Consider the following 27343-nt stretch of genomic DNA (forward strand, 5'->3'; position numbering starts at 1 on the left):
CATTACTTTTTAGTAATAATAATTCACTAAATAATAAAAAATATATGTAAAAAATTGTTATTAATAATATACCTGGTTGGGGAAACTTAGGTGCTTTATCAAATCCACCATATTTAGTATCATATCTTTGAGTAAATTGTTTGAAGCAACTTTGAATACATTCTTCACTGTCCAAATAAGCATCATCTGATTCAGGTAGTACATTTTGCTTGATAAGTTCCATAATTCTATTTCCCTGCTCACAAACTTTGTCTTGATGTTGTCTCCACTAATTATATTAAGTAAATAATAATTTATTAATTTATTTAAAATATTTCATAAAAAATTAACTCATATGAAATAATATTAACTTATGATTAATTTTTAGCATTTCATTTCAATTTTATAAACAAAAACTTTCAAGACAGGTTATTAAATTCTTTTGTTACAAGCATGACATCAATGTGTTAGCTATAAAAATGTGTGTCTGATAACATATAAAGGGACAGATAAGGAAATGAAATAGTTAACCATTTATTTTTTAATTTTTTAGTATTATATTAAAAGAAATTACAATGATTATAAGTAGAATTTTTTATTAATATGAAAATAACTAGTTTCTACTTTATAACTTTGACAATAATTTAAAAAGTTTGATTTAATATGTAACAACATATAAATATTTATATATTACCTCCAGCACAACCTCAACATTTTGTATTGCTTTGCAATGCTCTCCACTTCTGAATTGCAATTTATATAACAATTCTTTATGTAAAAACAACATTAGGCATTGTTTACAAATAAGATGGACTGTAACTCAATATGCATGAAACAGAATGATGATGAAAGCTTTTTATTTTATTCAGTCTAACCAAATCTACACTCAATCTAGTACATATCTGATAGGAAGGCTCCTCATGAATCTAGAACACTCAGAGTGTCAAAGCATAATATGTTTCTGTTGTGTCAAAATTTCTCCTGCTTGACTCCATTTGATTTTATAAGTTTGTTAAGTGACTTTTTACTATCCTGTATTTTCATTTATTTGATATGAATTTAATAGAAATTTTAATGTTCTGAAATTTAAGTGTAGTCGATAAATGTGAGATATTTTACACTAAAAAGCCTAAGGATAATAAACACGTTTCTACTTATTAACCATCCTTTCTGTATAAAAACAGAATTGAAACAAATTGAAGATGAACAAGCGTACATAATTTCTTCCTTTGAAACTAATCTATAATGATTAATAGTACATAAAAAAAATGTAAAGTGTTTATGATTCACTGGTATGTAATCTATATATTCTTTTTTAATATGGCCTTCATTATCAAGACCCCAGTCAATGAAGTCCCTGAGTAAAATGAACCCTATTTAATAGAGTTTCTGTTGTATGTATAATTACATTCTTGGCTTATTATATATGTAATTAATAAAAAAATAACAATAATGCATGTAAAATTACAGAAAATATAAGGTGTCTGGACTGAAATTGACATATTTTGAAAGGCTATAAGTAAAATTAGGTAAGTACTACAATAAAAATAAGGGAAAATCATTACAGTTCTACCTTTATTCCTTTTTACACAAAATTAAATCTCCACAAGTGCTCTCTTCCTATTGCATATAAAATAAAACAATATTTCAATTTCTTGCCATATGTTTTGCAACATCTGCAGCATAACAGAAGCAATGATGTCCTGTATGTGAATATGAAATTTATTGAGATCACTGATTTTGGTGCCAGCATAAACCCTCTCCTTCACATATCCCCAGAGCATGAAGTCTAAAGATGTAATATCAGGATCATAGGGTCACCATAGTTAGTTAATCTGTATACCAAAATTATTTCTAGGGAAGCTTAAACAGTTGCTCTTCCTCATGGAATACATCATATGCATGAAGTGAATTTTGGCAGTGATTTAAAATGCTCATCCAGATTTTTTAAGAAGTTTTTTAATTTATTCACTTTATGTAATAAAGTGAACAAATAAAAAAGCTTTTATGCCATTACAGTTACAAATTAAAGTTATTTTCCTATCAAGTAGTAATGAATAATTATTCTCTCTGTTATTCTTACCAACATAAAAGTACTTAATTTATATAATAAATGACTTACTTGCTCCGAAACATGCTTCATTACAGTGACAAAACTGGGCCGACCAAAATATTTATCTTCAGGAGGAAAATATGTTCCTCCAAATATTGGTTTTAAATCGGGAGTAAGCCAAACACTCATGGGCCAACCCCCACTTCCAGTTGTTGCCTAAATAAAAATTAATTCTTTAAATAATATACACTTTCATGTATTAAAATTTATCAGGATAATTACATATAAATTACACAAACCTGAACAAATGTCATGTAAACTTTATCAACATCCGGTCTTTCTTCTCTATCTACCTTAATATTAACAAAATTTTCATTCATGATTTTGGCAACATTTTCATTTTCGAAAGATTCTCTTTCCATAACATGACACCAATGACAAGTTGAATATCCAACTAATAAAAAAATTATTATTATTATTATTGATTTAAATCAATTATTAAAAAATAAAATATCAATAAAATATTAGTTATTTCTCCTGAGTTAATAAGATACTTTAATTAAAATCAAATGAAATTATATAAACAAAATTTTCATTTATAACTTTCATAATTTTGGTTGAAGCAACAAATAAACTTTTATCCTTACAATTATTCTAGCATTATTGCATATTATTTCTGTGGTTAGCAAGCAACCAAAGATAAAGCCGTGAAAGTCTTTTATAGATGTATATTCCAGTGGTGTGCCATGACATTTGATGATAGGGAAGCTGTGTTCCTGTAAGAAGGTGACTTCCAGGGGCAATCAGTTAATTGCGCATTGGTGATGGTCTAAGGTTCATTCATATGTGAGTGGTGGAGGAGGAGAGAAAGATGACAAGTAGCTAACAAAAACCATTTATTTTAACATAAAATAAACTTACACTATGTACAAAATAGTTTGCTTTAGAACAATCAGCTGTTCAGACATCCTGGGTATCAATGAGGTTCTTTGATAGTTGATTGAAGGTGGCCCCAGGGCAGTGACGCTGACAAGTCTGAAAGACAGGTGGGGAGACTCGTCTGTTGGTGTCAGCGACACAGTCTAAGTCCAAAGTAGTACGGGTTACAGGTTGGAACAATAGATGAGAAACTGCTTCTTTTGTGCATTGAGACATAGCATTTTGGTTATTCAAAATGTTAACTAACCTAGTGAGAGGTGTCCTTGATTGTCGGGAATTACATCAATCTTTGTTCTTTCTTTCGTCCATTTTGATTGGACATTCTCCTTCAATCATGCCTCCCAAGTGGATAGTCCCTTGTTACTAAGCGTAACAAGACTCTTACCTGATCCTCAAGAAAGTTCAAAATGAAGATGAATTCAATCTTCCACCGATCATAGGATGACTTCCTTCCACAATTTATGGTTTCTGCATCGCAGTTTGATATAAACAAATAGGTGTCTGACTACAAACAATTTTTTTCTATCATTTTTTTAAACTAATAAATTTTTCTCTAAATTAACTGTTTTTTCACGTCTTTTGTGACAGTTTGGACTTGTTCAGAACCTCACATTTCCATAAAAATTTTAAACAAATACTGGAAATAACAAAAATAAACAATTTATTTATTCTAATTCTAAAATACATATAATACATACATAATACAAATTGACATGATATAAACAATGATAGAAAAACTTGTTTGTTTTTATATTTTCTATAAACTAACTCTATTCGGCAATTTTTTCCACAGAGTCGTTAATTACTCTATTATAAAAGTCGCTTGTTTTTGATTCCATCAAAGTATTTAAAAGCTCTTTTTCTATTGAAAGCAATGCTAATGATGACAATCTTTCCTTTGATTGAGTGTTCCTTGCCAATTTATCAATTCACTTCATGGTTGAAAAACGATGCTCAACAGAAGCACTGGTACATGGCACCGTAAAAATTAATGATATTAAATCATATAATTCTTTTAGTACATCTTTGTTCACATCATCATTAATTATAATATTTTTTTATGTCTAAGAGTGATATAGTCTGGACGCAAATATAAATATTGCAATTCATTAAATAATTTATGTAAATTTTATGAAGAATTTTTTGATTTATGTAAAGAATTAAAACTCTTTGGGAAATTGTTTTTCATAATATTTAAAATTATTAACATCTAAAAGTGATAAAAATTCTAGATTGTCTGAAAATTACTAGTTTAACATTGAAATCTGTAAGTAATACAAGATGGGAGAGCAGAATAAATATATCAAATATTTTAATGGATTTTTTTTTAAACTCTTGTCAACTATACAGAACTATCCATAAAAACACATAATGGGATGAGGGCGACCAAATATTTAGCAGGCAGGCGGCTAACAGCCCAGAACCGGTCCCGGATAGAATCATTGAAAACATTATACAATATTTTGGTGTGTAGCATTCACCAGCTAAACCATATGTAATTGGCGCACAGTAAAGCATATATGCAAATGCGTAAAATCTGGCTGTTTTACACCATTCAAATATTTTCACCATGGAAGCTGTCCCCGATTCGACAATACAGTGCTTTCCATTCTGCCAATGATATTCGAATATACAATCATCATTTTTTTCCTCATGTAGTATAGAAATAATCTTTAAAGTATAGATTATGTATCTTATTTGTAATAAGATACATAATGTGGTTATAATAAAATATTAATTTTAATTAATTCAAAGTATGTTAAAATATGAAAATAATTGCACAATATATATTTATGTTTTAGAAAATACAAGGGAAGCAGTGCTTCCACCACTTCCAAGGACGGCACGTCACTGGTATATTTTGCAGTTTCTACAAGTATATTCTTCATATAAAGTTTTAAAATTAGTTTCAGTCTTAATAACTAGTATAATATATAGATTGGAAACATTATCATTATTTTACCTTCGTCATTGTGTATTAGAAAACATACAGAATTATGAATAATAACTAATTCTTGCCAAACAATTACTGGATTAGATCAGGCTATATTCCTGTTACTATTATAATTAAATGTTAATTCTTATTTATTTAAGTATGTCAAAAAAGTTCTAAAAATATAAAAATGCTGTTAATAACTTAGAAAGCTTTTTACTTTATGAATTTTTTGAGTTTGAAGTTTTGTGTTTTTATTATATTCAGTATAATTGAATAAAATTTTTTCATTATTTTATTAATTATTTTGGCCTTTACTGGATTATTATCTAAGAGAAGACTAGAAGTTTAATTTCTGATATATTAACAGATTTTTTTAAAGTGCTTACAACATATTAAATTCTAAAGCAGTACTTTCAAATTTATGTAATTTAATGTTATTCAAGATTATTATTTGCTCACTCTAAACTCATAATGTTTTTGCTGTATTTAATAAAAATTTCTTAAACTTAATAATTTTAACAGATAAATTCTTCACTTTTGTATAAAATATTAAAAATAGCTGTATCAAGAAAGTTTCCTGTAAGTAAACTGTTAAAGATTTAGTTCTTAAAAGTAATCATTACAACTGAAAAATAAGAGGTTCTTTCATTTTGTAATTACATGGGTGAGTCAAAGAGTAAGCTTAATAGGATCATAAAAAATTTTAAATCTCTTGTGGTGACTATAATTTTGAGGTGTTGTGTGTGTCTTCAAGCAAGTAGATTCGGTATGCATGGGTATGTGAGATTAGCTGGAGGCCAAGGGGACGATTCCTAATGACCACTTAATCAGCATAGATTGATAAAACCTGATCTCCATGTCTGTTGGATGGCTAAGAGGGCTGTTAGTGGAGTGGGAAGGTCGTGAGTAAGTCAATAACTGTCCATGGTTTAATAGAGACAGGTAGTCAGGTTAATGAATAAAAATATAAGTTTTATATTAAACATCTAAATCTAAGGGTTACAAGAGTTACAGAATATACAACTAAATGTTACTTGTAAACATGTCGCTTTGCAAAGTGCAGTCCCTGTTTCCTATAAACAAATATCGAACAGAAAGAGAGTTTATAAATTTGCTACTTCAAATACCTCTGAGAACAATGCTGTTGAAATGCTGTTCTCTATCTTGGTTGAGGTTGAGCCATGATCAATGTCATCCAGTGTTTAGGGATGGCATTTCCTTCTTGGAACATTTCCTGCATTTTGGGATCTAATTTCTTATACGGTGATTCTAGCCATCATCTTCTATGATAATGGTGAGGAGGGAGCCTTGGAAGGAGTCCGTTCTCTATAGCGCCTTGGAATATGTCAAACTGACTATGGCATTTTGACGATGTCCGCTGGAACAGAGTGGCTGGTGGTGTATGGCCTGTGTATGGAATCTGATACAGTCCACTACAACTTGAGTTCTTGCCTCCCTTTTATCTGATTTAGCCTGGAAAACCCATCAAGTGATTGGATGTTTAGCTATGAATCTGCAGGTGTATGGGCAGAGGTGATCCAGTGAGACAAAGGGGTGGTGTTGAAATGACATAGAATGTAATCTTTGGCTCAAGCAACATTAGATTCATCCTGTTTATACAGGCAAATGTTGACATTCTCATCCCTTTAACAATAAATTGTTATACTTCCTTCACAGTTGTTGATAAGAAAGACGACATTCAATACTTTTTCTATTCAATGTTTTCTTAACAAATGCGATGGAGAATTAGGCTTAACATTTTCGTGAAATATAGCAAAATCAAGTGCTCAATCTCATAGGTATGTCAAAAGTTAGGCAGGTACCGTACATGGACTGTGACATCAGCAGACCTTAACAAAGATGACAGCATCCTTACAGATATGCTCTAAAGAGAAGCAGCATGCAGTTATCTGGTTTTTGAGTAGTGAAGGTGAAAAACTGGCCGACAATCATTGAAGAATGAAACAACAGTATGTGGATACTTATTTATTTACTACATCAAGTATATGAGTGGCACAAAAAATTTTTAAAAAGTGTGTCACAAAACTGATACAGCTTGCTCTGGCTGACTTCAGACTGCAACTACACCTGACATTGTTAGAGACAGTGGAACGTGTCATAAGAAGAGAAGACAGGCAAGTGACAATCATTCAGGTAATTGAAATAATGTCCGTTAGTCAGGGTTCTATGCACAACATTATTAGCAATATGCTGCAGTATAAAAAAAAAGTCTCTACTAGATGGGTACCAAGGTAATGGCATGAAGATGTGTTTCTGCAGTGCATAGTTACTGGTGATTGTTAAATCATGAGTCATTATTTTCAACCATAGACTAAGCAAGCAAGCAAGGTAATGCTCACATTTTTCTAGTGACCATGATAATTCAATTCTGGAACATTATATGACCAGAGGATTGATTATCAGTGAATTCATATTGTGACTTGCTTCAGAATCATTTGAAACCCATAACAAGATCTAAATGTCATGGTTAGCTCAGTTTTGGTATACTGTTACAGCATGACAATGCACAGCCACACATCTCATATGACAGTCCAAAAAATTTCATATCTGCATATGGAGTGTCTTCCACATCCCCCCATTTGCTGACCTTGCACTGAATCTTTGGACCACTCAAAGGAAGCTCTTGGTAGAAAAAAATTCAGTACAATGAAGTGAAAACAGTGATGCATGAGTGGTTGTGCAACTAAACCAAAGATTTTTTTTCTTGTGGAATCCAAGCAATAGTGAAACACTGCCGCACATGGCAGTGTTTCACTATTCGTATGGAACGTGGCAGGGATTACATTAAAAAGTAACAGTGTTTTCATTCATATTATATATATATTTTTCTTTAATAAAAAATAATTAAGGTTACTTTTTGACTCACTCTCATATAATGTAAATTAAATTCTTATAAACAAATTTTGTAACTTGAAATTTATATCATGAAAATTATATCTCATTTAAAACATACTATGGGAAAGCAAATTTCAGAATACGAGAATATATGAATATTAACACTATCACATAACAAATATTTTTGAATAAGCAAATTCTTGTTTAAATGCATAAAAATTCTAAATTTAAATTATATGAACAATGTACTTTATCCCCTTCTCAGTCACTGTCACATCCCATATGTCTATGCACAATAATTGCTTTTTGGCTTTGATGTATGCATCCATCAACACCACAGCACTTGCTCAAGCTGCCATTTGAGACTATGGCTTTGAGCAGTTCAATCACCCATCCACCTTATAACTCAGATCTAATCTCTATCAGATTTTAACTTTCACTATACACTATACATGTTAGTTTCCTTCTGCTTTGTGATATTACAATGTGAACTGCTTAATCTAGAGATTTCCTTCACAACCTTACACTTTTTATTTCTTTCTTCTTTTTTTAAAATTCTATTGTGTGTCTGTATTCAGGAATTTCCTAACAATATGACATGTATTCAATATAGTGGCCTTCTATAATGTGATGTATGTGTTTCTATTCAATTGTAATGTGCCTAGGCTTTTGTGTAGTATGTGTGATACTTGTAGAGGAGGGAACAACAGGTACTGTACAATAAGCACCTTATCCATCCTCCACAGATGCCTTATTTCTTGGGCAAGTTCTGTGTACTTCCTGATTATTATTATTAAAAAAGTGTATAATTATAATTATGCACCATCTAAAATTAAATGACTTATAATTTGCACTGCACTGTATCTAAACCTAGTACTTTAAGAAATGCATGTATTCTCATACATTCTTGAATTTTGTGAAAATTAGATACTTTAATAAATAGCTTCTACAATACATTCTATTAACTTTGTATAGAACTGTCAATTAGAAATTTTTATTTTATTTTTTTATTTCTTTTTCAATAGAATGCAAATGAATAATGGATAGAAACACAACATGAGTTATCACTTGAGTCCACCATTATTCTAAATTTATCAGTAAACAAGTACAGTAATATAACAATAAAAATGAAAAAAATATCAGATCCAAGTGTTTAATTGTTTTATAATCAAATAGAAGCAGCTGTCCTAATCAATGTCAATTATAAAATAGTTAAACATTTGGATCTGATGATGGGACAGAATGATCCCAAAAGATACTCTATTGCATTTAAAAGTTAACTCCTTTAATGTATTTCACAGTTATTTCTGTTTCAAGTTTAACCATGGAAACATCTGATTCAGTCTTGTGGTGTAATCTACAGAGTTCAAATGGTCAAATTCATCAGAATCTTCAATAATAATTTCTTTCCATAGAGAAAATAAAATTTTTTTTTTTATATTTATATTTACTAAGAAAAATTATATATCATTTATATACACAATCATTTATTTATCAAAATAATCATTTTGTCAGACAATTACAAATGAATTAATCATAATTATCATTATTTCAGGTTATGTGTATTTAAAGATAATGCTCCATCCTTTTGTATCATTTTAATTGCACTTTATCTCACATTTTGTGTCAACTGCATTAAATAAACAGTATGTGAAAAATAATTGCTTAAATGTTATATAATATAAAAAATTTTAAATTAATAAGTAAATAACTAATACTAAAATAAGTGCAAAAATATTTATTTAATATCTACAAATAAACTTTCAAATCAATTCTTGAATATTTCAATAATTGACAAATGAAAGATGTTTATCTATTTATAAAATATTTTTCATTATTATAATCATAAAATAATTAAAATACAAATTACTACTAGCACAATTAGCTAATTTACATATTTATTTACATAATTATAGATGCAAATAAGTTTTATTCTAAACAGTAAATTATGTATGCAGGAATATTTCATAAAAGTGCTCGCAAGCATTTTATTCTCTTTTTTCTATACTTTAAACATGTCTTTGATATTCATTATTTTGGAGGCTGTCTGTAAATGACATCTACACTTGAAAGAAGGAAGGGGATTGTGCTATGTCGGATAAAGTCAGACAAGGGGAGGGGGTTGAACTTCAGTGGACATCTGTTTTATTTCGTTAAATTTTATACAGTTTATGCATTTTATTATTCATAAAGTGATAAAGGTTTTGAGGGGAATTGAGTTTTGCTGAATGTCCAAAGAGGGAGGGGATTAAAAATCTTGGACAAACTAGGACAATGGGGGGGTAGGAGAGTAAAAATTTTAAGCAAAATGCAGATGTAATTTACAGACAGCCCCTTTATGCAAAATACTTTAAATAATTTATGAAATTTTCAAATTAATTTTTTTTTCAAATCAAACAAATTTTTGCTAATAACTGAATTTACTTAGATTATTCCAGTTAATTACTCAAACATTATATCTATATTAAGTTATAATGTTTGAGTAAATTTATTTAAAAATTATTCAAATATCTTTGACCTTTTTCAAGGTCATCTAGAGAACTAACATAATAAAAAATTAATAAATTCTTTAAAAGTTTGTCTGCTTTTTTTAAGTGTATTCTTTAATTAAATATAGCTGAAAGCTCATGATAAATGATTAAAAGCAAAATTACTTAAATCAAAGTAAAATTAAAATTAGTAGAAAAGTAGAATTTAATATTGATTTTTTTAAAATAAATTCTAAATTATTAAAGAAAGTATTACAAATATTTATATGTTATATACTATTATACCAATCTGACAGTTATATTTGACACCAATTTATTACTGCTATGGGAAAAGAATTGCAAATAGCCTACATGTATTGTAACAATTTTTTGAATGACTAAAACAGGCATGGAACACCAAAAAGGACACACGAAGAATTCTCCATTGCGTTTCATTATTAAGAGAATAGTTCACTGAATACTACATCCTATACAGTAGAGTTACAGTAAATATTTCTCATGTTAAATAGCTAAAGAACAAATTTGTTCATTGTTTTTTGAGTAATTAAAATTCATAATAGTAATATTTTTAATTTTGATATCCAAGATATATTTATACATAAAAATGAACATTATTATAAATGAAATTTGTTATGCTTGAAAAATATTGATGTATGATATATACCAGGAATGTCCAACCTGCGGCCCACTGCACCCTAAATTTTTTAGGTATATTTTCATTTATTTTGACAAAGTATGTTGTAAAACTTATTCTCATTTCACTGGATACACTTTGATTTCATAATGACGTAATTGGTGTTAGAAAACTGTTTTATCTAGAGAACTGTTATGCATATGGGGTAGTACATACTGTTGTGAACAATTCTTTTCGTGCATAAAAACTGTGCTGAAAGGAATAGGTTGCACGACTCCCATTTAACTAATATTTGTAGAATTAAGACTAGTATCATAAAGGCAGATATTGACAATATTATAAAAGGAAGCAATGTCAAAAATTGCATTGAATTTATTTTTATTTTGTGCGAGTATAATTTATTTTTTTACTGTCAATAATACAGTATTTTTTGTAATAATATATATTTGTTATTAAAATTTGATATTCACATTCTGAACATTTTAAAAACATATATTTATATAAAGTACCTTTGTAGCCCACTGAATGTACCTAAATATTTAATTTGGCCCATTAGGAAAAAAGGTTGGACAACCCCGGTATATACCATACATGCATGTTTTTGATATCAAAAACAAATAATATCTAAAAATTATATATACAACAATAAGAGTATTAACCAAAAACTAAAATATATGTAAATGAAATTAATTATATCAATTCATATAAAATTTAATGATCATCAGAAATTGTTATTTAAAAGCAAGTCATTTCAAAATTTAAAAAACTGGAAAATCTACCACAAAAGAAAAAAAAAAATAGATAATTAAATCAAAAACAAAAATGATAAAATGCCTATAATATAGTCTAGAATAAAAATTGCAAAAAACATTGGTAAACATCATTCTTTCTTATAATTTTATATTGATCTTACTTTTGTTTTATNTATTTTGGCCTTTACTGGATTATTATCTAAGAGAAGACTAGAAGTTTAATTTCTGATATATTAACAGATTTTTTTAAAGTGCTTACAACATATTAAATTCTAAAGCAGTACTTTCAAATTTATGTAATTTAATGTTATTCAAGATTATTATTTGCTCACTCTAAACTCATAATGTTTTTGCTGTATTTAATAAAAATTTCTTAAACTTAATAATTTTAACAGATAAATTCTTCACTTTTGTATAAAATATTAAAAATAGCTGTATCAAGAAAGTTTCCTGTAAGTAAACTGTTAAAGATTTAGTTCTTAAAAGTAATCATTACAACTGAAAAATAAGAGGTTCTTTCATTTTGTAATTACATGGGTGAGTCAAAGAGTAAGCTTAATAGGATCATAAAAAATTTTAAATCTCTTGTGGTGACTATAATTTTGAGGTGTTGTGTGTGTCTTCAAGCAAGTAGATTCGGTATGCATGGGTATGTGAGATTAGCTGGAGGCCAAGGGGACGATTCCTAATGACCACTTAATCAGCATAGATTGATAAAACCTGATCTCCATGTCTGTTGGATGGCTAAGAGGGCTGTTAGTGGAGTGGGAAGGTCGTGAGTAAGTCAATAACTGTCCATGGTTTAATAGAGACAGGTAGTCAGGTTAATGAATAAAAATATAAGTTTTATATTAAACATCTAAATCTAAGGGTTACAAGAGTTACAGAATATACAACTAAATGTTACTTGTAAACATGTCGCTTTGCAAAGTGCAGTCCCTGTTTCCTATAAACAAATATCGAACAGAAAGAGAGTTTATAAATTTGCTACTTCAAATACCTCTGAGAACAATGCTGTTGAAATGCTGTTCTCTATCTTGGTTGAGGTTGAGCCATGATCAATGTCATCCAGTGTTTAGGGATGGCATTTCCTTCTTGGAACATTTCCTGCATTTTGGGATCTAATTTCTTATACGGTGATTCTAGCCATCATCTTCTATGATAATGGTGAGGAGGGAGCCTTGGAAGGAGTCCGTTCTCTATAGCGCCTTGGAATATGTCAAACTGACTATGGCATTTTGACGATGTCCGCTGGAACAGAGTGGCTGGTGGTGTATGGCCTGTGTATGGAATCTGATACAGTCCACTACAACTTGAGTTCTTGCCTCCCTTTTATCTGATTTAGCCTGGAAAACCCATCAAGTGATTGGATGTTTAGCTATGAATCTGCAGGTGTATGGGCAGAGGTGATCCAGTGAGACAAAGGGGTGGTGTTGAAATGACATAGAATGTAATCTTTGGCTCAAGCAACATTAGATTCATCCTGTTTATACAGGCAAATGTTGACATTCTCATCCCTTTAACAATAAATTGTTATACTTCCTTCACAGTTGTTGATAAGAAAGACGACATTCAATACTTTTTCTATTCAATGTTTTCTTAACAAATGCGATGGAGAATTAGGCTTAACATTTTCGTGAAATATAGCAAAATCAAGTGCTCAATCTCATAGGTATGTCAAAAGTTAGGCAGGTACCGTACATGGACTGTGACATCAGCAGACCTTAACAAAGATGACAGCATCCTTACAGATATGCTCTAAAGAGAAGCAGCATGCAGTTATCTGGTTTTTGAGTAGTGAAGGTGAAAAACTGGCCGACAATCATTGAAGAATGAAACAACAGTATGTGGATACTTATTTATTTACTACATCAAGTATATGAGTGGCACAAAAAATTTTTAAAAAGTGTGTCACAAAACTGATACAGCTTGCTCTGGCTGACTTCAGACTGCAACTACACCTGACATTGTTAGAGACAGTGGAACGTGTCATAAGAAGAGAAGACAGGCAAGTGACAATCATTCAGGTAATTGAAATAATGTCCGTTAGTCAGGGTTCTATGCACAACATTATTAGCAATATGCTGCAGTATAAAAAAAAAGTCTCTACTAGATGGGTACCAAGGTAATGGCATGAAGATGTGTTTCTGCAGTGCATAGTTACTGGTGATTGTTAAATCATGAGTCATTATTTTCAACCATAGACTAAGCAAGCAAGCAAGGTAATGCTCACATTTTTCTAGTGACCATGATAATTCAATTCTGGAACATTATATGACCAGAGGATTGATTATCAGTGAATTCATATTGTGACTTGCTTCAGAATCATTTGAAACCCATAACAAGATCTAAATGTCATGGTTAGCTCAGTTTTGGTATACTGTTACAGCATGACAATGCACAGCCACACATCTCATATGACAGTCCAAAAAATTTCATATCTGCATATGGAGTGTCTTCCACATCCCCCCATTTGCTGACCTTGCACTGAATCTTTGGACCACTCAAAGGAAGCTCTTGGTAGAAAAAAATTCAGTACAATGAAGTGAAAACAGTGATGCATGAGTGGTTGTGCAACTAAACCAAAGATTTTTTTTCTTGTGGAATCCAAGCAATAGTGAAACACTGCCGCACATGGCAGTGTTTCACTATTCGTATGGAACGTGGCAGGGATTACATTAAAAAGTAACAGTGTTTTCATTCATATTATATATATATTTTTCTTTAATAAAAAATAATTAAGGTTACTTTTTGACTCACTCTCATATAATGTAAATTAAATTCTTATAAACAAATTTTGTAACTTGAAATTTATATCATGAAAATTATATCTCATTTAAAACATACTATGGGAAAGCAAATTTCAGAATACGAGAATATATGAATATTAACACTATCACATAACAAATATTTTTGAATAAGCAAATTCTTGTTTAAATGCATAAAAATTCTAAATTTAAATTATATGAACAATGTACTTTATCCCCTTCTCAGTCACTGTCACATCCCATATGTCTATGCACAATAATTGCTTTTTGGCTTTGATGTATGCATCCATCAACACCACAGCACTTGCTCAAGCTGCCATTTGAGACTATGGCTTTGAGCAGTTCAATCACCCATCCACCTTATAACTCAGATCTAATCTCTATCAGATTTTAACTTTCACTATACACTATACATGTTAGTTTCCTTCTGCTTTGTGATATTACAATGTGAACTGCTTAATCTAGAGATTTCCTTCACAACCTTACACTTTTTATTTCTTTCTTCTTTTTTTAAAATTCTATTGTGTGTCTGTATTCAGGAATTTCCTAACAATATGACATGTATTCAATATAGTGGCCTTCTATAATGTGATGTATGTGTTTCTATTCAATTGTAATGTGCCTAGGCTTTTGTGTAGTATGTGTGATACTTGTAGAGGAGGGAACAACAGGTACTGTACAATAAGCACCTTATCCATCCTCCACAGATGCCTTATTTCTTGGGCAAGTTCTGTGTACTTCCTGATTATTATTATTAAAAAAGTGTATAATTATAATTATGCACCATCTAAAATTAAATGACTTATAATTTGCACTGCACTGTATCTAAACCTAGTACTTTAAGAAATGCATGTATTCTCATACATTCTTGAATTTTGTGAAAATTAGATACTTTAATAAATAGCTTCTACAATACATTCTATTAACTTTGTATAGAACTGTCAATTAGAAATTTTTATTTTATTTTTTTATTTCTTTTTCAATAGAATGCAAATGAATAATGGATAGAAACACAACATGAGTTATCACTTGAGTCCACCATTATTCTAAATTTATCAGTAAACAAGTACAGTAATATAACAATAAAAATGAAAAAAATATCAGATCCAAGTGTTTAATTGTTTTATAATCAAATAGAAGCAGCTGTCCTAATCAATGTCAATTATAAAATAGTTAAACATTTGGATCTGATGATGGGACAGAATGATCCCAAAAGATACTCTATTGCATTTAAAAGTTAACTCCTTTAATGTATTTCACAGTTATTTCTGTTTCAAGTTTAACCATGGAAACATCTGATTCAGTCTTGTGGTGTAATCTACAGAGTTCAAATGGTCAAATTCATCAGAATCTTCAATAATAATTTCTTTCCATAGAGAAAATAAAATTTTTTTTTTTATATTTATATTTACTAAGAAAAATTATATATCATTTATATACACAATCATTTATTTATCAAAATAATCATTTTGTCAGACAATTACAAATGAATTAATCATAATTATCATTATTTCAGGTTATGTGTATTTAAAGATAATGCTCCATCCTTTTGTATCATTTTAATTGCACTTTATCTCACATTTTGTGTCAACTGCATTAAATAAACAGTATGTGAAAAATAATTGCTTAAATGTTATATAATATAAAAAATTTTAAATTAATAAGTAAATAACTAATACTAAAATAAGTGCAAAAATATTTATTTAATATCTACAAATAAACTTTCAAATCAATTCTTGAATATTTCAATAATTGACAAATGAAAGATGTTTATCTATTTATAAAATATTTTTCATTATTATAATCATAAAATAATTAAAATACAAATTACTACTAGCACAATTAGCTAATTTACATATTTATTTACATAATTATAGATGCAAATAAGTTTTATTCTAAACAGTAAATTATGTATGCAGGAATATTTCATAAAAGTGCTCGCAAGCATTTTATTCTCTTTTTTCTATACTTTAAACATGTCTTTGATATTCATTATTTTGGAGGCTGTCTGTAAATGACATCTACACTTGAAAGAAGGAAGGGGATTGTGCTATGTCGGATAAAGTCAGACAAGGGGAGGGGGTTGAACTTCAGTGGACATCTGTTTTATTTCGTTAAATTTTATACAGTTTATGCATTTTATTATTCATAAAGTGATAAAGGTTTTGAGGGGAATTGAGTTTTGCTGAATGTCCAAAGAGGGAGGGGATTAAAAATCTTGGACAAACTAGGACAATGGGGGGGTAGGAGAGTAAAAATTTTAAGCAAAATGCAGATGTAATTTACAGACAGCCCCTTTATGCAAAATACTTTAAATAATTTATGAAATTTTCAAATTAATTTTTTTTTCAAATCAAACAAATTTTTGCTAATAACTGAATTTACTTAGATTATTCCAGTTAATTACTCAAACATTATATCTATATTAAGTTATAATGTTTGAGTAAATTTATTTAAAAATTATTCAAATATCTTTGACCTTTTTCAAGGTCATCTAGAGAACTAACATAATAAAAAATTAATAAATTCTTTAAAAGTTTGTCTGCTTTTTTTAAGTGTATTCTTTAATTAAATATAGCTGAAAGCTCATGATAAATGATTAAAAGCAAAATTACTTAAATCAAAGTAAAATTAAAATTAGTAGAAAAGTAGAATTTAATATTGATTTTTTTAAAATAAATTCTAAATTATTAAAGAAAGTATTACAAATATTTATATGTTATATACTATTATACCAATCTGACAGTTATATTTGACACCAATTTATTACTGCTATGGGAAAAGAATTGCAAATAGCCTACATGTATTGTAACAATTTTTTGAATGACTAAAACAGGCATGGAACACCAAAAAGGACACACGAAGAATTCTCCATTGCGTTTCATTATTAAGAGAATAGTTCACTGAATACTACATCCTATACAGTAGAGTTACAGTAAATATTTCTCATGTTAAATAGCTAAAGAACAAATTTGTTCATTGTTTTTTGAGTAATTAAAATTCATAATAGTAATATTTTTAATTTTGATATCCAAGATATATTTATACATAAAAATGAACATTATTATAAATGAAATTTGTTATGCTTGAAAAATATTGATGTATGATATATACCAGGAATGTCCAACCTGCGGCCCACTGCACCCTAAATTTTTTAGGTATATTTTCATTTATTTTGACAAAGTATGTTGTAAAACTTATTCTCATTTCACTGGATACACTTTGATTTCATAATGACGTAATTGGTGTTAGAAAACTGTTTTATCTAGAGAACTGTTATGCATATGGGGTAGTACATACTGTTGTGAACAATTCTTTTCGTGCATAAAAACTGTGCTGAAAGGAATAGGTTGCACGACTCCCATTTAACTAATATTTGTAGAATTAAGACTAGTATCATAAAGGCAGATATTGACAATATTATAAAAGGAAGCAATGTCAAAAATTGCATTGAATTTATTTTTATTTTGTGCGAGTATAATTTATTTTTTTACTGTCAATAATACAGTATTTTTTGTAATAATATATATTTGTTATTAAAATTTGATATTCACATTCTGAACATTTTAAAAACATATATTTATATAAAGTACCTTTGTAGCCCACTGAATGTACCTAAATATTTAATTTGGCCCATTAGGAAAAAAGGTTGGACAACCCCGGTATATACCATACATGCATGTTTTTGATATCAAAAACAAATAATATCTAAAAATTATATATACAACAATAAGAGTATTAACCAAAAACTAAAATATATGTAAATGAAATTAATTATATCAATTCATATAAAATTTAATGATCATCAGAAATTGTTATTTAAAAGCAAGTCATTTCAAAATTTAAAAAACTGGAAAATCTACCACAAAAGAAAAAAAAAAATAGATAATTAAATCAAAAACAAAAATGATAAAATGCCTATAATATAGTCTAGAATAAAAATTGCAAAAAACATTGGTAAACATCATTCTTTCTTATAATTTTATATTGATCTTACTTTTGTTTTATATACTTACAAAGAAAATACCAATTTATCATTGGAGGTTTGCCAATGGATACACAAACAGAAAATTGATATAAGCTGAATATTTTTCATAATGCAAATTACAACCACTGTAATAAATGTAAAAGTGAATAAAAAATGTCCTTGCATTTTAAAATTAACACAAAATCAAACTATAAATCACTCAATCTATTCCATTTATTTCTATATTCACAATGACAGGACATGTAATTGTTCTGCAGAAATTAAATATTCAACTAATAGTCAAGAAATATTAATGACAAACATAACTCTATGATTTTATAAAATGTATGACATTCCCCAATGCATCACTGATTCCCAACATTATCAGTTACATTTTAATATAAATTATATGTTTAGATACAAATTGTTTTGAAAATCATATGTATAAAGTAAACATACAAACATTTTTCATAGTTTGTGTTTAGTGATTTCTAAAATAACAAAGAAAACTAATGCTCACCAAAACTTAGAAAATTTAAGGAATATGGAGTGACAGTAAATGCACACAAGCATAGGATTATTATTCTATATTTGTCAATCTTTGCATAACAAGGCCTTTTTGTTTAATCCTTTCATCTCATCTTTAATATATCTTGAATAGGAGTCTGAAATCATTTGAATAATGAAAATAAAGTTTCTATAAATAATGTTTAATGTTTTTGGATGACTTGAATTAATGTTTTTTTGTATACAAACTATTATTCAAGAATTAACATACAGATATCAAAGATCTGTTATTTACTGTAACTTGATATTTGAGGTAGAATATCAATTTCTAATAGAATAACATTAAAACAAGAAACTTTATTAATACTAAGAATTCTTGCCTTACATTTATAACAACATTGATGACCTTTATCAAATTGCTTTGTTTTTATTGTTTATTTCATTTGATTAATATTCACTGGTTGTTTTGTAGTCATAATTTGCATGACTTCTCTTTATGCATCTTTTAATTCTTTTCATTACATATAGTAGAAATAAACTCTAGAAATAAAGCTCTTCCTGTATATATATTATAAATACAAAATTTGATGTCTCTTCAACTTTTTATCAGTTCTAAAATATGAATTTCCAGTCCTTAACTCAATACAGTTTATTGCAAATTATTGTCAATAACACTAATAATGTGTCTTTGTTATGTGTTATGTCACTTTCTCATTTGAATGATATATCAGCCTCACAACATCCCAGTCAGTCATCAGCCAAGTGAATATTACTTTAGCTACCTTAATAATTAAGGTTTCTTCTATTTAAGATTTATTCTAAATTAGGTAATTAATTAAGAATATTAAACAGAAAAAGCTGGAAAATTAAACAACCAATAAACACAAAATTTCCTGTTAACATTACACCATGCCTTTACCATTTAAACACATAGTATATTAAAATAGTACTATTTCTGTATCATTAACAATTTAAATAACTTTTTGTAATTATTTTTTCCTAAAATATATACATAATGTTTTATTCCATACAAAACTGTCAACAGGATAGAAATATGTCTATCATTCATTTGTAAGTAATCTTTACACATTCTAACGCGATTTTCAAACTTACCGATTGCTGTGAATTGTACAACTCAAGCCATTTTTCCAACTAGATAAATTTCTGCATTAACAATCATTTGAATTATTTTAAAATATTAAATGCTAAAAGATTTTAAATTACCGACTAACGGTTCTAAACAAAAATAAAATAAATGCAATATAAAGCTTCAATTTAAACAAAATCAATTCCACCAAATTTCATTTTTTAAATAACTAGATATCCAAACAAACTATAACCTAATACATTCAAATTAATAGATCTAAACTACTCGATTATTAACAGCACTATTATAGTCTTAATAATTTCGTTTAGATATTTGGTTACTTAAACTAGCTCTCTCGTGCAATTCGGCTCGACTTCCCGCTAGAAACACTTTCCGACAACGCATTTTATCCTCGGCTATTTAAACACATTTAACTTAAAACAAGTACAAAGCAAATTCTTTATTCTTATGCGAAACGAATCAAATCTACATGTAAACAACAGTATAAACAACACATCATTCGGGAGGACGGACCGAAAGCGCGTAAGTTTCCGGCGGGAACGAAACCGTTCCTTAAAGAAACCGGCGGCGGAGACCGAACGACCCGGATTACCTGATAGAAATATCAATTTATTTTCTGATTTCGCCTTCTGGAAAGCTTCTTCGCCCCAAGGATACCTTCGGAAACAGACAGAAATCTAAGCATAAACGAAATTAATTAATTAATTTACGAAAACGAATGTATAAAAAAATTATTTACCAATCGACCGGATTTGATGCATGTTGAAGTAAATAAGAAGATTTTTCATAAGATAATCTGTTCTTAAATCTCTTCTGATCTTTCTGGGATGTTGTTGCTAATTCACAAGCCATCATCCACGTGACATTTGCCCTATTTATAAAGAAAAAAAACAACAGTAAAAAATTACGAATAATTATAAATTATTCCATTTCAAATCCGACTTTTTAACACCGAAATTTATTCCCTCGAAAATATATTTATCTTCGAATACTTCGAAAAATGATTATTTATTAATAAGAACGTTAAAAAAATACCTTCGTTCAGTAATAAAATATCTTAAATTATGGACACGAATTATATCGGGTGCTTTAAACGAATTAAATAAACATTTGACTACATTTCTCGCAACTTTCAAATGTTTCGTCTTGGCGATATTCATTTAAAGTTATTCGCCTAGTTGGATTTTATCCCGTTAGATGGCGTATTTTTTTCCCTCGTATTTATTAGAAAATCCGCTAGAGGATGGTCGAGGTGTATACGGATTGTTTCTTGTTTATCGTTTAATGCGTTTTTATGCCGTTAAATAAATATGAAATCGGAAATGGAAGAAGCAAAATCCAAGTTAGACAAGGTGAGAAGATTCTCCGTCGTCTATCGTTCGTAGAAAATGCAATTAAATCGAGCAAAATTAATAGTTCCAATTTTGATAAGTGTAAATGTAATTTATCCCATTAATTAACTTGTATACGTCCAAAAAGAGGATTTAAAAAAAGGAAAAGACACCAAACCTTATTTTTCTACGTTTGAGTTCTGAATGGGATGGTTTTAGACACCTGACTCTTAAATTGTATGTAAAGGGCTTTCCCGGTAAAAATATTTCAAAGTGTGATGATCTTCCAGTAAATAAATTTAAAAGCATGAGGCCCTACGCACTGTGGTATCGGGACTGCACGAGTCCACGTTCTACGTGAACTACGGTGTAACGTGTATAGCTCACTTAACCGATGTGTAAATCTGGCTCCGAGTTATAATTTAAAACACATTTTTGACAGTTTTAGATCTTTAGTTTGCTTTGGTAACTATTGTTTTGATTTTTAAGAATAATGTTCTAATGTAAATGAGGCTTTAAATGTTTTCTGAGCTAGCAACTGTGTCTTCAATATTTTTTCTTATTTTTACAATAAGACAGTTTTTAAACTTGTTAAATTTCCTCCTTGCCGTAATTGTTTACAGTGGGTGATTGGTTAACGAACAGTTTGGACAAGGAATGCCTCACAGAACAAACACAAGAAGCGACACTGCATTTAAGATTTGTAAAACTATATTTTAATGGCATCTATACATTGTTTATAAAATGAGACTTTCACAGTCGTATACATAACCTGTTTTTGTTCTAGTTAATTTCTGTTCTCTGAATTTTTGTAAGTGCTTTTCTGAACTTTTTATTTAAAAAACTGATAATATTATGGGGCGTAAAAAAGAGTAAAGTGTCAAGAACTGTGTTCACTATAGAACTAAGCAAGCTAATAGCTAATAGGTAATAGATAATAGCCAAGGTCTCTCTATACCTTGGCTATTATAGTGGGCAGATGTCTGATATTGTAGGCAGATACTTTCAACAGGTCTACAATAGATAAATCTTAGTTAAGAAAGATATAATCAAAAGATTCGAGCTGATAAAGGAGTAATGAAAATTGCATCTGAGAAACAAAAGTGCCATCCATGATAAAATGGAAAGATTGCTTTCAGTTTGTTATTACGTGTAAATAAACATAGTAAGAAAGTATATAATTTTTATTTTTGTGGGTCTCCAGAACAAATTAATCAAATTCCCACAAAAATCTATGGTAAATCAATAATCGGTTAACGAACAATTTGAATTGTTAATTTTCATGTACCGTGTGTGGTATACTTGCAGAGCCAATTAACCACACAAATTGAGTTGTACTTTGTAAAATACTTCTATTCAACTTAAAGTAAATGTAATATTAAAATGCATATTGGGTATTATATATGTTTTGACTGCATTGGTAATATCGGTGATATTCAGATTGTTGTATATCTGGAATTCTGATTTGTAATGCTGAGTAATAATTTCGAGTAATTTATGAATTTTGATTATTTTATTTTATTTTTCATAAGTTTGGATTATATAATAAATTATTATATCATATAAAGGAAATTAAGATGATTAGTAATTCACCAAGATTCATATAACATACATCTTTCTACATAATATACTATATGCTTATAGTTGTAAAGCTGAATTATTTATTTAATTTAAATTTGTAAAGTTTCAATGAATGCTGTTACATAATAATTTTGAAAGTTGACATATTTTTTGTAGCTTCAAAAAAAGGATCATTTGTGTAGAGTATTGTTATAATAAACAAGTATGTAACTGATTATAATATTCCAATGATTCAAGTCTGATTCTTCAAGTTTATTTATAAATTTAGACTTGATATCTAACTATACTAGTTTATAAATTGTTTGGTTAAATAGCTCTAAATTCAAATATTTTCAGATGCAGAATTTATTCTTTTCAGATAGCATAATTAGTAAGAAATTGATGTCATACATAGTTTATAGAATTTGAATTCTATTTTGGATTTTTATCAAATTGTTTTTCATTTTTTTTATTAATTGTTAAAGTTATATACTTGTCTAAATTAAAAAAATTCTAGAGAAAGTTATTTCGATGACATGATTTTGCACATGAAAACCAAAAATTAAAATTTCCTCCATTTCATTTGTATTCTGAAATTATTTAATTTAAGCTACCAACAGATAATAAAATAAACACAATATATATATATATATATATATATTGTGTATATATATATATATATTTTATTGAAAGGTTTCATATAGTACATATATAATAAAACAATGCTATATAATTACACTTATATTTTGAATTAGAAATTTATAATTTTTAATAATTTGATACATGAGTCTCTCACTTGTCAAATTGATTAACTCCATAAAACAAACAGTATAAAAATTAATAATATGAATTATTTTTAAAAATTTTTTTAAACTTTAAATTTAAATAAACATTGTAGAAAGTATTTTTATATACCATTGTATTAAAGCATTGCTTTAATGTAATGATATATAAAATTAGTTGTACAAAAATGTAAAATAATAACAATTATCTTAAGGATTTGCAAATGGAGTTAATTGATTTGGCATGTGAATGGCTCATATAATTGAGAAAATTTTATATCAGAATTAGTTAGTTTATTTATGGAAACATTATTTACATTTTATTATAGTTTAATGAATTTATATTGATTATAGGAAATATACAACTTGTCTGTATTAAAAGAAGCTGCGCTGAAAAGCAGTCAGTTAACTAAAGGAATGTGCAGTATATTGACATCATTTGACGAACGTTTGATGAAATTAGAGCAGACAATACTTCCGGTCTACCATGAAACAGGGAATTTACAAAGAAGACAAAATAGTATCCTTTAATTATGATTTAATACTAATTTATGAGTTTATAAAATAATTTTAATATAAAAACTGGAAATGCAGGGCTTGTAGTGACTCACTATTCTTGCTTTTACTCACTATTTTTCAGATTGCTCACTATTCACTACTATTTTTATAAAAACCTCACCTTTCTCACTAATTTTGAGATCTGAGTATATGTTGCGTGCTATATGTCATATTTTGGATACAATTATGACGTGTTTACAAGGTTTGTGACAAAATAGATTGGGTAATCATTAATGATGTATACACCTCACAAAAGTTCATCATGGTGCCACCTATTGGTGAGAGAAAGTATAGTGATATGAGCAAAAGAGGAGTTAGAGGGACTAGTGATTTCCTATGAAGTCATCTTGGAGATTCAACAGTCACTTTAGATAAAATATTTGGAAATGAGCCAAGAACATTATCAAACTTGCATCATTTTTACTTTGAATTTTTATTAAAATTTCAAAATATAAAAATACTGCCAAGATAATTCAATGGATAACATATTTTGTATCAAGTGAATCTAAAATGACATAATTTATGCAGATGAATATCTACAATAAATTAATACAGAAATGCAACAACAGTGGCTGATGTTTCAATTTGGAAAAAAATTGACTTGGTCTTTAATGCTGTCATTGAAGAGAATTTTTTGTTATGCAGTTAGTCATGTGTGTCATGATTGTTGGTTGGCACTCCAAGTTTCAAATATTGGAAGCATAGCGTTTACACCAAACTTTATTAGCTGTGGCATAAGTCAGAGAATGGGAAAGAAGTACTAGTCACATAGTCACATCTTATTTTGAGAAAAGAAATAAAACTGACAATTAATAAAGATTACACTAGTATAAACTAGTGATGGGACAGTTAATCAGAATCAAGCAAATGTTGTCACAAGTTTTGATTCCTAAAATGATTCTTCCACATTTTATAAGAAAATTATTTGTTTTGGTTGAAGATTAAACATTTTTTAAATTATGATATTAACAATTAAGTATTCGTTTATTGGAAACTTTCATATTGACAAATCAGAGTATGCAATGGTGACTTTTCTTTCATGAAGTCAGAGCGATCAGAGATTTCACTTGGTTAGTACTAACTGTCCCCATTTTAAGGGAGTTAGGGTGACATTAGTGTTGCCATTCGGCCAACTTGACTGTGTATATATTGAAAGCAAAATGTTCTGTTATTGCTGCACACAAATAATGTAAATTTAAAAAAGTAATTTCATTTACAATTTGAAAATTTCAAAACAACTTTTAAACGTTTTTAATTTTTAATTGATTTCATTTTAATTAATTCTGATTTTATTTTTAATTTTAGTTTTGATTTCAGTATAAAGGGCAGAGTTTTAATTATTATTGTTAGTTTACTTTATTTAGTATTAATTTTGTTTTAGCTTTTATAATTATTTTTAATAATTTATATTTACTTTTGCCTGCATTTTTGAATCCTTAATTACAATTTTTAATTAATTGCAACTCTTTTCTTTTGCAACATAACTATAGAAATTGTTCTAGTGTTGTTTCACACAAAAGATGATCAAATTTTAATATTTTTTTTTATTACTTTTGTTAATTTTTGTTTTATAAATTTGCCTGCTTTTTAAAAATTTTAATTATAAGCAAATTAACATTGATTGAACTATCAAAGTACATAGTTTCAAATCCATGCCAGCAGTCAGCTAAAACAATATTATATAATTCTGTTTATATTTTAAACTTTTCCAATTGAAATATAAAATTATTTTTAATATTCAGTAAGTTTACTTATAATGATAAAACTACTTTCTGATTATAATTATGAAAGTTTTTGTTAGGATTCACAGAAGATGCTTGAATGTTATGCATTGAATTTTCAAATGTAATTAATGCGATTCTAAGTAAAATAATGTGCCATTTTGAGTTCTAAAATTGAATTTTCAAGATGAATTGGTCTAGACATTCATGGGTCAAGTGAATGATTTCAAAAATTGGTTAACTTGTGATGATGATATTTGTTCAGCTCATTGTGTCATTTGTCAAACCTCATTTAGTGTTGAATACAATAGAATTAAAGCATTTATGAGGCATGCTGATTGCAAGATGCATGGGAAAAAGTGCATCATTTCATTAACCTTCTTGAGGTCATCACTTCTGCTAACGAAGCAGTTTCCAAAGATGGCGGCCATAAATGACGTAATGGGATAATTCTTTGAGTAAAAGAGAATTAGCTGTAATTTCTTTGCGAGTATTGTTGTAATATTAACTTATTCTGATTAATCTAAAGAAAATTTTCTGATTATCTAAAGAAAAATGGCGCCGTCCATTACAGTAATTTTAAATACATAGCAGCTTTTATTTCTTTGCAGCATAAAATTTATTTTGTATAAAATGTTGTTAATAACTTAATTCATCTCGCTAGATGTAAGTTTTAATAGATGGAGAAAACATTAGAATCATTACAAAGAGTTTTAACGAGTGGAAGTAGTCATCGAAGGTTTCTCCTTCCTATGATCGGTAATAGGAAGAGATTTGGAGATTTCGTTGAGCGACTGAGAATTGCTTCTTCGAAACATGAAGAAGATGAATTAATAAAAAATAAATTGCTTTTTCTTCAAAATCAACTTACTCAACCTAATATTACTTTGGATGATGTTGAAGAGTGCTTATTATATGCCATGTATTGTGAAACTCTTGGCTATGATTGTTCTTTTACTTACATCCATTCTTTAAAGTTAGCTCAACAAGGAAATCTTCATCAGAAAATGATAGGTTATGTTGCAGCCAGTATTTTTTGAAACAAAGATCATGAATTAGTCATTCTTCTAATAAATACAATACAAAAGGATTTGAAAAGCTCAAATATTGCAGAAATATGTATGGCTCTTATAACTGTTTGCCATCTAATCAATCATGAAATGGTTCCTACAGTACAAAATTTAATAGAAGAAAAACTGAATCATTCACACCCTTTAGTAAGAAAGTTTGCCGTATTAGCCTTTCAACATTGTTTGAATCAGTTACAGAATTGGCATATTAGTTCAGCAGCAGTGCCTAAACTAGAAAAAGCATTGTCAGATGGAGATTTAAGTGTAGTAACTTCTGCAATTTCAACATTAAAGCAGTTAACCAAGGTGTAGATATGGAGGCAGGGGAATCTT

General features: G+C 28.5%; 3 protein-coding genes across 4 annotated transcripts in view; 2 read left to right on the plus strand and 1 right to left on the minus strand.

Moving 5' to 3' along the window:
• Positions 1-21188, minus strand: part of LOC111613950 (spermatogenesis-associated protein 20-like) — a 37053-nt gene extending 15865 nt beyond the window's left edge. The window contains exons 1-6 of one of the 2 annotated variants that reach the window (XM_023355298.1): positions 21024-21188; positions 20728-20859; positions 20581-20645; positions 2332-2486; positions 2102-2248; positions 73-268 (exon numbers count right to left, since the gene is read on the minus strand). In XM_023355298.1, coding sequence (XP_023211066.1) covers positions 73-268; positions 2102-2248; positions 2332-2486; positions 20581-20645; positions 20728-20859; positions 21024-21148 — 820 coding nt within the window. In that variant the 5' untranslated portion in view covers positions 21149-21188. Of the gene's footprint in view, positions 1-72; positions 269-2101; positions 2249-2331; positions 2487-20580; positions 20666-20727; positions 20860-21023 lie in introns of those variants that run through there. The other variant, XM_023355299.1, reaches the window with a different exon arrangement.
• Positions 21189-27343, plus strand: part of LOC111613953 (exocyst complex component 7-like) — a 12456-nt gene continuing 6301 nt past the window's right edge. Inside the window, exons 1-2 of the mRNA XM_023355301.1 lie at positions 21189-21340; positions 24016-24181. Coding sequence (XP_023211069.1) covers positions 21299-21340; positions 24016-24181 — 208 coding nt within the window. The 5' untranslated portion in view covers positions 21189-21298. The remainder of the gene's footprint in view (positions 21341-24015; positions 24182-27343) is intronic.
• Positions 26486-27325, plus strand: LOC111613951 (AP-4 complex subunit epsilon-1-like). Its single transcript, XM_023355300.1, is given in 2 exon segments — positions 26486-26513; positions 26605-27325. A coding segment is annotated over 1 exon segment (702 nt). The 5' UTR covers positions 26486-26513; positions 26605-26620; the 3' UTR covers positions 27323-27325.

Source organism: Centruroides sculpturatus, unplaced genomic scaffold, assembly GCF_000671375.1.
Source record: "Centruroides sculpturatus isolate CEXI.00-Female unplaced genomic scaffold, Cexi_2.0 scaffold2084, whole genome shotgun sequence".
In the NCBI taxonomy this organism is placed as follows: domain Eukaryota; kingdom Metazoa; phylum Arthropoda; class Arachnida; order Scorpiones; family Buthidae; genus Centruroides; species Centruroides sculpturatus.